The sequence below is a fragment of the Agrilus planipennis genome, unplaced genomic scaffold (genome assembly GCF_000699045.2).
Source record: "Agrilus planipennis isolate EAB-ADULT unplaced genomic scaffold, Apla_2.0 scaffold3, whole genome shotgun sequence".
NCBI classification, from domain to species: domain Eukaryota; kingdom Metazoa; phylum Arthropoda; class Insecta; order Coleoptera; family Buprestidae; genus Agrilus; species Agrilus planipennis.
The window spans coordinates 359,643-371,138 of NW_020442460.1; the positions used below are offsets into that span (position 1 = coordinate 359,643).

Genomic DNA, 11,496 nt, shown 5'->3' on the forward strand with positions numbered 1-11,496 from the left:
AATCTCCCATTGCTAAAGTACAATTCTCCAAATCAAGAGCTAATCCTACCATCTTTAATGTAAACATCATTTGAATCATATTCATATGAGCTGGGGGATAAGGAATACCAAAGTATACAGTTGTTCGAAAAAACAGAAGATAAGTAAAAGAAAACAGGAAGCTTAAAAGATGACATTTTCTAAAAGTTAATGAAATTAATTATTCCAAATTCTATAAACAATTTCCTTTAAATTTTAAGATTATAGAACAATATCCTTACTATAAAATTGTTTATTTTACATGTATAATTGTCCTACAATACCAATTAAAATACTAAATTTCAAATCTCCACAAAGATATTTAGCAGCCTAAAATGCATTTCGACACACATGGTATCATCCTCAGTCTATAATTAAGGATGGCACCTTGCTGAAACGTATTTTAGGTTGCTAAACGTTTTTGTAGCATTTCGGGATTTAATATTTATTTTCAGTTTCAGTTCTACAATACTCTATTTGATTTTCTTACATTACTAACAATACTTACTTCTTATTATGAAATAGAATGAATATATTCCCAATGCATACAACAAAAAGGTGTAAAGTATGGTAACCTCCTAAAACGACCATCAGAAATAATCCCAAAATTGTTCCTATCCATTTCTTGAATTCTTTATTATTAATGTTCCTATAAATATAGCCAAACAGTATGCAAAATATTAAAGATAATGAGTAAATGACATCATCCTTGTTCATATTATCAACTTAATTTCTTGTTTAAAATCAATTATCAAATAAAAATTAACTTCAACAATCGAAAAATATTTAAAGTAGGTACTTCATGATAAATGTAAACAAAAAATTGATCTTATACTACATAACCTTACTTCTAATGGTAGATAATAGATACACAAAGGGTCAATATTTCTAATTGTAAGTATGGTCACCATAGATAATGGTCACAGTCTATACACTATATATTAGGTTTAACTATGGTATGATTGTTTTTTTGCATAGACTTTTGGTTAGTCAGTATCTATGGTCAGTATCAAAGATCTATGATCAAAGACAGTTATTGATTATCTATGGTTATTAATAATAAGTATCTAGGATAATGAGAATGGCAATAATAGGCATAGATAAATAATAAGTTAAACACCTAGACTGTTAAACATATTAATAATTAATTAATGAATACCGTGTAATACGAAATGAGTTCAAAGGATAAGGAAAATAAGACTATCCAAGAAAAATTGAAGCAGTTTTTTAGATTCAATAAGAGTAATTCAGGTATAATCTTCGTTACTTAATTAGACTCTTGATTAAGTTTATTACTTTGTTAGGAAGTTTCAGAGGTAGAAATGATTTTGTCTTAACGGAAGATATACAAAGGGATCTTAGCAGAGATTCACCTGTATCCATACGAACGAAAATATTGAAAGAATTATGTGACGACGTCTTAACGCACAGATTGGAAGATGTGTGTTTTAAGTATTTAAAGCAAAATAAATAGAATATGATTAAGATTTTTCATTTTAGAAAGCAATTGAAAAGCTGTGGAGCTTGATTGAAGATTTATTACACTACAACCAACCTACTGAATCGCGTCATTTAGCCTTTAACTTTTTACAAAACCTTGTACGAGGTCAAATTGATAAATTGGATTTGCTGAGAGCTCATTTTTTCAGAGTAATAAAACAGCATGAATATTCAGAGGATGTTGCTCCAAGATTTGAACTTTTGCATGCTTTAACTGATAATGGTAAAGATGTTCGCTATTTTGAAGAAGAGGTAAAAGTGTCTTTTTCTTCTATTTTTAAATTAACTTCACTTATGGAATGATTTTTCTTTTCTCAGATCGGTCCTTTTCTTTTGAAATGGTTACCAGATGTTACAAGTGCTGGGAAAACTCAAGACTTTTTAGAACTTCTTATGAATGTTATAAAGTTCAATGCTGCTTATCTGGATGAAGAAGTTGTTACGGGACTTATTCAGTATGTTTTCTATTTAAAAAACAGAATCAATTAAAATTTTAAGATCTTTCTGGTAACTGAGATATATAGATACATTTACTTTATTTTCAGAAATGTCTGCCTTTTAAGTTACAGTACAAGTCAACAGTCAGTGGTGTTGGCTTGTTTGCAGGTTTTAGATACTATAGTTGCTTATAGTAATTTACCTTCAGAATCTTTACCTAATTTTGTAGGTGCTCTTTGTCGAATTGTAAACGTTGAAGCATATTGCCAGGCTAGTTGGAAGGTATACTTTTATTAAATTGTAAATACATTTGATTTTATTTTTTTATTAATTCAAAAGTTCTGAAGTTAGTTGAACATGTTAATATTTTGGTCAAATAATTGGATTTTTCTTTTTTTTTTTGCTTTCATATACCAACTAATGATTTACTGTCTGTTATTAAGGTAATGCGAAATTTGATGGGCACCCACATGGGTCATTCAGCTTTGTACACTATGTGTCGAATACTTCAAGAGCCTGAATTAAAAAATGATGGGGGTTTATTGAGGGGCGCCGTCGTCTTCATATACATGAGTTTATGGGGTCCTCATTCCCAACCTTTGACCAATTTAAATTGTCCTTATAGTTGCGTTCTGCCATCTATTTTGCAGGTAGAAAGTTCTTTGCTATTTTTTTATATGTTTGATCAAGTCGTGATTATGTTTATTTTTCAGGCTGTATCATCTAATCATGCCATTGTGACTTATGAAGTTGTATTCAGTATACAAATTTTAGTAAGTCACAAATATGTTGAACTGCTACATGAACCCAGTTGGGATATTATTCTAAAGATATTGTCTACTGCATTAAAACAAATTGGTAAGTGGTACTAGAACATTTTTTTAAATTGTAATTCAATAAAGTCATACTTTTATGTTTATGATATACATGATATAAATATTTTTTTTTTGTTTTATTTAGTATTGTAGTAAAAGATACAACAATTGTAATTCTACAGTAATCTCTTTTTAAATGTGTATTCAGATTTTAACAAATTGTTGTTGTTTTAGAGGCTGCTCCAAATTTAACTGCTCATAAATATGCGGCAACCATTTTCCATAAAACATTGGACAACATTGAAGAGTTAATTGAATCTCTTTACCGTTACAATGCACAAGCTCAGTTTTTCGAAATAATTGAAAAGTGCGCGTCTAATAGGCCTGAAGAATCAATTCTAAGATTGATTTCATACCTTTCTAAGAATATACTCCCTACAAAACATATGTGGCTCTCTAACTTGTATAATCTTTTACAAAAATATTATCGACAAGAGGTGCGGACTAATATTCGTTTGAAAGTGATTGATGTTTTACTTCACGTTGTCGAAATTGCCCGGTAGGTTCAAAAAACTATAACATGCATTAGTTTATAGAAGAAAATTGATTGTATACAGCATTAATGTCTTTTATGTACGCACATAATTATTGTAATCTTTGTAAATGTGACCTTCCATTAGCTGCTTTGGTGGTATTATAATTTATTTTTAAGTTCTTAAATATTTTTTTTTAGATCTCAGTATGAGGACGAATTAATCGATCGTATTATTATCCCACACTTGTCATCGAGTGTTAATGAAACCGATGTTGTTATCAGAACAAAAGTTGCTGATTTATTAATAAATATATGTATGGAATGTGATTCTAAAAGATGCATAGAAGTTTTGGAAATTTTAGAAAAGGTACATATGTCGAAAGTAGTTCTCTTCCTCTGTTGTTCTGTGTTATAGCCTTTTTTTGATTTTGTTTTCCATTAGCTTTTCAATCGACCTTTTGACACTCACGGAATGGATATTCCAGTACCTGATTCAGATATAGCCGACATCAAAAGTATTGTTTCTGGTTTGGTGAAGGTGTTCGAATTAAAAATTCACAGATTACCCTCCACCCATGCTCTAAAAATTTACAAAATGTTTGTGCACCATCTCGAACAACATTACAGTCGACCAAAAATTTTTGAAGATTGCAACCAAATACGTTACAAGGTAAGTTTTGATTTAACTTATTTAAATTTGATTAAAAATAATTCATTGTCTGTTTAACTAGAATTTTTATTTTGAAAATTTAATTTTTAGATTTTTGAATGTTTTTTGAATATGCGAGCTGACTCCCAGTTTCATTTGGGATGCATAGAATCTAATGGTAAAGTAAAATTTAGTCCGTATTTATGTGTTTCATACAACAGCATGGACAGAAGTTCTCTCAGTTCTCCTCCACCTGCTTCTCCAGCTATAACTCAATTGACTCCTTGCACTATTACTTATGTACCATTGCGACGTTGTTTCAAGGCTGTAATTTCCTGTTTGAGACAAGAAAAAGGTATGTAATTTAGAAAGTATTGTATTCGGTGGCGATTATTTATTTTATAGAAATAAATATATAGNAATTTTATATCGTCAATTCTTAGGAAATTTCCGTATTCTTTTTTTTAATTACTTAGTTAAGATGTTTAAACGATATTTTGTGATAGGAAATTAAAGTTTTATTTATAAAAATGTGTTAAAATCGTAAAATTTCGTAATGCTATTGCTGAAGAAATTTCAGTTCAATTATTTTTGAATTAACAAATGAAGTAGATGTTTGAAAAAAAATACTTAGTGACACCTAATCAAATGTGTTAACTTTATTTATGTGTAGGACTGTACATTCGGTTGCTTTATTTTTAGATAATCGCTTTAAAAACATTTAAAACTATCGAAAAATCTACTTTATACGAGTCGTGTTTGTAAAGTTTGCCTTCGTTCTCTGATAAAATATACATATGTATAAAAGCGGATAGGCGAACTAGAAACAGTTCCACATAAAAATTCAATCAGCAGGTGACTAAAAGTCCACCTTAGCTATGCTATATAACATAACCTTGGCTATAAACTTGGAGGTTTTCTCTTTTCTGTGTAGTAAGCAACCGCGGCTTGTTACATGGGTTAGTTTTGATGGAATTTTAGCTTACCATACTTCTACGAGTAAATAGATACCTATAATAGGTAGACGCTTAAAAAAAACATTATCAGGCAATATGATTTTTGGTGTTTCCCTTCAAGTCGAATTTCTATTTAAAATGTGCTCATGATTTTATTGGCACATGAATTTATTATGCTTACATATAAAATACTTATTTTCTTAGTACAGTATTCTCAAAATTTAAAATCGTACAATAACACAAAACATTTTAAACTTAGAGGTTTTGTGCAGGTTATTACGTACATGTTTTATATCAATTTTGAAGCAGTTAATGAAAACTGTTTTTTCTTATTATCATAAAAACCTGTATGTAAATGTTGGTTCATAATTTTCGGTACGTCCTATATATATACACTTGGGGAATAAATTCGATCTATAGCTTGCTGTGCTCAAAACAACCCACCAAGTTGACGTCACGCGCCGTTAACAACGTCGGCCACTGCGATCTTTGTTGCAATGATTATATTAAAACATGACGCTTCAATATTTCAAATAGCATTGTTGGGAGTTGCGAGGGACTGCATTATGTAGTTCATATCAGAAAATAATGTGCAAAACTTATTTTTTAATTAGCAACATGTGCAATGTACATTATATATCGATTAAATAGGTATTAAATAAAGTATAGGTAAATTATAACGCGATTTTTTTAAATATATATAAAAACATTACTTGCTAATATAGTATAATAAATGGTAGAAAATTAATAAAAATAGAAGTATTTAATACGAAAGAAAACCTTTATTTCGTTTTCCTGCTGAACTTGATGTTCATTGACTTTAATTAAAACAACTTTTATAATTCTATCATTGTTCTCGTACATGCGGTATACAAAAATAGAAGCGCGCTTGAAATTGAGTAAACATCGCGCTTTGTTAGCTTGCTTAACACGTGTGTTGTCATCGCGACATGTGGTTAATATTTCAGTTGAGCTTATATAGCAATAAAAATTAGATACCAAAACCATACAAATGCACAAGCCGAAGTATTGCCTGCCTATTGACGATCAGATTTCAATTATGATCACAATTATAGGCAACTAGGCAAACAAAATCGTACTTTTATGCGACCACGAAAAGAAGGCATTACCATGGATTACGTAGTGGCCCCTTTTATCGTCGTAAACAAGTTTATCGACGTTGGCCTTGGACTTACAGAACAGTTGTATGTGCAAAACAACATATAAGGCGTAGAGTAAGCTTTGGTTGTTCTCTATGGAATTCATATATTAGCTCAGCGCGATTGGTAACAATCATGTAACAATAGTTAAATAAACTTCGTTTATAATTTGTCGTAGTAGTGACATCTATTGCCTAGGAGAGCGAATTAGCGTGTAAAGGCCATGGGATAAATAAGATTGTCGTGTAATACATGCTTTCGACTGTTATCATTTTTTCTTTGTATGCCAGAAACATTTTTTTGATTACGTCACAGATATCTCAAATTTTAGAAATTTACACTATTTTGTTGGTACGTACCAACATGGTAACCATAATAAATTCCACCCTATCGCTTTGAAGATATTTGAATATAAATATGTTCTACCCCTAAATTATTAAATAATTCCAGAGTTATTTTTATATTGCTTCCACATAATAATACAATATTCAATATGACATTAAAATAAGTTATTACATAGTTCCCTGCTATTGTATTTTTATCACAACAATAATATCATTTAACTTTTTTCTAAAGTCAGATCATCATTTTATTCATCTACAATTGCAGTTTGTACTCTTCTTTTAAATTTTATTCCAAGGCCGATAAGGTATAAAATGGTTAATGCTACTATCCAAAAATGGTCCATGGAATTGTAATAGCGCATTACATTTTCGTATGTAAGCAACTGCATTGCAACACACAAATATCCAAAAGTTTGCATTTTCATATACCAAATGAACCATTTCCAAAATTTTAAATACTGAAAAATAAAAAAGTTTAAAAACGAATATATCTTGAATATTTTACCGATTTCTAATAATAAATAAAAAACATAATATGTATAAATACTTAAGTAGTATTATATTATTATATTATATTTTCATGACTGTATGTTATCCTAAGATTTATTCTAAAAATAGTGGAATATATTTGTGGTTTTGCTTACTGGTTCAGAATTGTCTTTTAGGTAAAGGTTTACATATAAATCTTCTATCGGCAAATAAAATGCCATGCTCCAAATGCAAACGTAGTGACCCAAATATAAACCATGCCAGTAAGCCGAAACAAACAGGGTGGCAAAAGTGCGAAACTTTTTATAGGGGAAACACTTGTAAACGTTAACGGCTAACCAATATTGTATACATGTGTTCCAGTGTTTCATCGCCGCTCTGACAGTTATGCAAAAATCCACTTCAACTGGATCAATATTATTTACAGTCTCGAAATTAAACTCTGTCTTCGATAATAACGAAGTATCTTTCGCTCTAAAATAATAAAAAGTGTATAAAAAAAGCGAATAAATTGCTGGAAATAATTATCGTTACATTTGATAAATCGTTTGAAAATTATCCGTTGGCCCATGGCCTGATCTCGGCCTTGTGATTTCCGGATAGGCCCCCAATCCTGCCATTATGCAAATGCATTCTGTTAAAATTAAACCGCAGTAAATTCTCATTCGATAGAAATAAAAAATTACCCACATGTACCAAAAACGGTATGACCATGAACGGTGTTGAAAAAATTCTTCTGTGGTACAATACTAAAAACATAAAAAACATTATCCCTGGAGAAAAAAACGAACTTAAAAATAATTTAATACTATAACATAAAAGTAAAATTGTATTAAATCAAAGAGATTTTTTCATAGTCATGCTTCAGTTTATTTAAATAGAACATTTTTATAAAACTCACATGAGTAATTCATTTGGCTGACAACTTACAGAAATAGGCCAATAGTAAGAAAGAAATAAAAATATCACTGCAATTAAAGGGAAGATTCTGAGTTTCTTTAAAGTATGTTTCTCACAATTGGCATACTTGGAAAATGGAAGATCTATATAATCTAGGAATGTTCTATATCGAAAGTATGGTCCTACAATTTTTTTGTTAATTAATTTTGTTGATAACCTTTTTTTTTAATGATTTTTACCTGTAACTATACCAATATAATTCAAACTGTAATGAAATACATCTGCCACAGTCAAATTAAAATAGCTGTAGATAATTTCTGCCTTTTGCTCATCAGTTTTATTGTCATAATCTCCCATTGCTAAAGTACAATTCTCCAAATCAAGAGCTAATCCTACCATCTTTAATGTAAACATCATTTGAATCATATTCATATGAGCTGGGGGATAAGGAATACCAAAGTATACAGTTGTTCGAAAAAACAGAAGATAAGTAAAAGAAAACAGGAAGCTTAAAAGATGACATTTTCTAAAAGTTAATGAAATTAATTATTCCAAATTCTATAAACAATTTCCTTTAAATTTTAAGATTATAGAACAATATCCTTACTATAAAATTGTTTATTTTACATGTATAATTGTCCTACAATACCAATTAAAATACTAAATTTCAAATCTCCACAAAGATATTTAGCAGCCTAAAATGCATTTCGACACACATGGTATCATCCTCAGTCTATAATTAAGGATGGCACCTTGCTGAAACGTATTTTAGGTTGCTAAACGTTTTTGTAGCATTTCGGGATTTAATATTTATTTTCAGTTTCAGTTCTACAATACTCTATTTGATTTTCTTACATTACTAACAATACTTACTTCTTATTATGAAATAGAATGAATATATTCCCAATGCATACAACAAAAAGGTGTAAAGTATGGTAACCTCCTAAAACGACCATCAGAAATAATCCCAAAATTGTTCCTATCCATTTCTTGAATTCTTTATTATTAATGTTCCTATAAATATAGCCAAACAGTATGCAAAATATTAAAGATAATGAGTAAATGACATCATCCTTGTTCATATTATCAACTTAATTTCTTGTTTAAAATCAATTATCAAATAAAAATTAACTTCAACAATCGAAAAATATTTAAAGTAGGTACTTCATGATAAATGTAAACAAAAAATTGATCTTATACTACATAACCTTACTTCTAATGGTAGATAATAGATACACAAAGGGTCAATATTTCTAATTGTAAGTATGGTCACCATAGATAATGGTCACAGTCTATACACTATATATTAGGTTTAACTATGGTATGATTGTTTTTTTGCATAGACTTTTGGTTAGTCAGTATCTATGGTCAGTATCAAAGATCTATGATCAAAGACAGTTATTGATTATCTATGGTTATTGATAATGAGTATCTATGATAATGAGAATGGCAATAATAGGCATAGATAAATAATAAGTTAAACACCTAGACTGTTAAACATATTAATAATTAATTAATGAATACCGTGTAATACGAAATGAGTTCAAAGGATAAGGAAAATAAGACTATCCAAGAAAAATTGAAGCAGTTTTTTAGATTCAATAAGAGTAATTCAGGTATAATCTTCGTTACTTAATTAGACTCTTGATTAAGTTTATTACTTTGTTAGGGAGTTTCAGAGGTAGAAATGATTTTGTCTTAACGGAAGATATACAAAGGGATCTTAGCAGAGATTCACCTGTATCCATACGAACGAAAATATTGAAAGAATTATGTGACGACGTCTTAACGCACAGATTGGAAGATGTGTGTTTTAAGTATTTAAAGCAAAATAAATAGAATATGATTAAGATTTTTCATTTTAGAAAGCAATTGAAAAGCTGTGGAGCTTGATTGAAGATTTATTACACTACAACCAACCTACTGAATCGCGTCATTTAGCCTTTAACTTTTTACAAAACCTTGTACGAGGTCAAATTGATAAATTGGATTTGCTGAGAGCTCATTTTTTCAGAGTAATAAAACAGCATGAATATTCAGAGGATGTTGCTCCAAGATTTGAACTTTTGCATGCTTTAACTGATAATGGTAAAGATGTTCGCTATTTTGAAGAAGAGGTAAAAGTGTCTTTTTCTTCTATTTTTAAATTAACTTCACTTATGGAATGATTTTTCTTTTCTCAGATCGGTCCTTTTCTTTTGAAATGGTTACCAGATGTTACAAGTGCTGGGAAAACTCAAGACTTTTTAGAACTTCTTATGAATGTTATAAAGTTCAATGCTGCTTATCTGGATGAAGAAGTTGTTACGGGACTTATTCAGTATGTTTTCTATTTAAAAAACAGAATCAATTAAAATTTTAAGATCTTTCTGGTAACTGAGATATATAGATACATTTACTTTATTTTCAGAAATGTCTGCCTTTTAAGTTACAGTACAAGTCAACAGTCAGTGGTGTTGGCTTGTTTGCAGGTTTTAGATACTATAGTTGCTTATAGTAATTTACCTTCAGAATCTTTACCTAATTTTGTAGGTGCTCTTTGTCGAATTGTAAACGTTGAAGCATATTGCCAGGCTAGTTGGAAGGTATACTTTTATTAAATTGTAAATACATTTGATTTTATTTTTTTATTAATTCAAAAGTTCTGAAGTTAGTTGAACATGTTAATATTTTGGTCAAATAATTGGATTTTTCTTTTTTTTTTTGCTTTCATATACCAACTAATGATTTACTGTCTGTTATTAAGGTAATGCGAAATTTGATGGGCACCCACATGGGTCATTCAGCTTTGTACACTATGTGTCGAATACTTCAAGAGCCTGAATTAAAAAATGATGGGGGTTTATTGAGGGGCGCCGTCGTCTTCATATACATGAGTTTATGGGGTCCTCATTCCCAACCTTTGACCAATTTAAATTGTCCTTATAGTTGCGTTCTGCCATCTATTTTGCAGGTAGAAAGTTCTTTGCTATTTTTTTATATGTTTGATCAAGTCGTGATTATGTTTATTTTTCAGGCTGTATCATCTAATCATGCCATTGTGACTTATGAAGTTGTATTCAGTATACAAATTTTAGTAAGTCACAAATATGTTGAACTGCTACATGAACCCAGTTGGGATATTATTCTAAAGATATTGTCTACTGCATTAAAACAAATTGGTAAGTGGTACTAGAACATTTTTTTAAATTGTAATTCAATAAAGTCATACTTTTATGTTTATGATATACATGATATAAATATTTTTTTTTTGTTTTATTTAGTATTGTAGTAAAAGATACAACAATTGTAATTCTACAGTATTATTGTTTTGAATTTCCGAAATGTATAAATTTGACATTTTAGTGTATAGTGCAGTAGATAATTTCAGGAAAAAAGAAACAATGTATACGTTCAGACGTACCGTTCGGTTTTTTCATTTTTATATTGCGTAAATGTGTTCTAAATGTCTACAAGTAGTAATTAGTAAATTATCACAAAACGTAAAATGTCATTTTACTGATATAAACTTACAAATATCCTCCATTTAATCGTTGTTTTAATGGAACTTTTGGGTTTCCGATAGGTAAGTTCTCGAGATTAAAAATAAACTGTAGCACGTGGCCGACACAACTTAACGATGCGACTAGGGAATTCCCGGAATCGAAATCAAAAGTAGTTCACGTTCAAGCGTCCACGTATGTATGTATGTA

At 29.7% G+C, this 11,496-nt stretch overlaps 2 protein-coding genes across 4 annotated transcripts in view; one reads left to right on the forward strand and one right to left on the reverse strand.

Annotated features, from left to right (window-relative positions):
• The first annotated feature begins 1,100 nt into the window (after positions 1–1,100).
• The window catches only part of LOC108737805 (tuberin), a 17,189-nt gene continuing 6,793 nt past the window's right edge, over positions 1,101–11,496 (forward strand). Inside the window, exons 1-11 of the mRNA XM_025980693.1 lie at positions 1,101–1,269; positions 1,323–1,459; positions 1,519–1,770; positions 1,837–1,973; positions 2,064–2,238; positions 2,400–2,606; positions 2,670–2,814; positions 3,006–3,330; positions 3,505–3,673; positions 3,749–3,976; positions 4,067–4,310. Coding sequence (XP_025836478.1) covers positions 1,191–1,269; positions 1,323–1,459; positions 1,519–1,770; positions 1,837–1,973; positions 2,064–2,238; positions 2,400–2,606; positions 2,670–2,814; positions 3,006–3,330; positions 3,505–3,673; positions 3,749–3,976; positions 4,067–4,310 — 2,098 coding nt within the window. The 5' untranslated portion in view covers positions 1,101–1,190. The remainder of the gene's footprint in view (positions 1,270–1,322; positions 1,460–1,518; positions 1,771–1,836; positions 1,974–2,063; positions 2,239–2,399; positions 2,607–2,669; positions 2,815–3,005; positions 3,331–3,504; positions 3,674–3,748; positions 3,977–4,066; positions 4,311–11,496) is intronic.
• LOC108737837 (lysophospholipid acyltransferase 7) lies at positions 4,376–9,415 on the reverse strand. Of its 3 annotated transcripts, none has more exons than XM_018470958.2 (6): positions 8,678–9,415; positions 8,044–8,330; positions 7,835–7,986; positions 7,439–7,653; positions 7,060–7,378; positions 4,376–6,873 (listed from the first exon to the last, which is right to left on the reverse strand). In XM_018470958.2, the coding sequence occupies exons 1-6, from the start codon at positions 8,884–8,886 to the stop codon at positions 6,661–6,663; spliced, it is 1,395 nt and encodes a 464-aa protein (XP_018326460.1). In that variant the 5' UTR covers positions 8,887–9,415; the 3' UTR covers positions 4,376–6,660. The 3 variants fall into 3 exon arrangements, with proteins under 3 accessions (XP_018326460.1, XP_025836480.1, XP_018326461.1); XM_025980695.1 differs by having other exon boundaries at positions 8,044–8,241; positions 8,678–8,767; XM_018470959.2 differs by lacking the exons at positions 4,376–6,873; positions 7,060–7,378 and having other exon boundaries at positions 7,499–7,653; positions 7,806–7,986.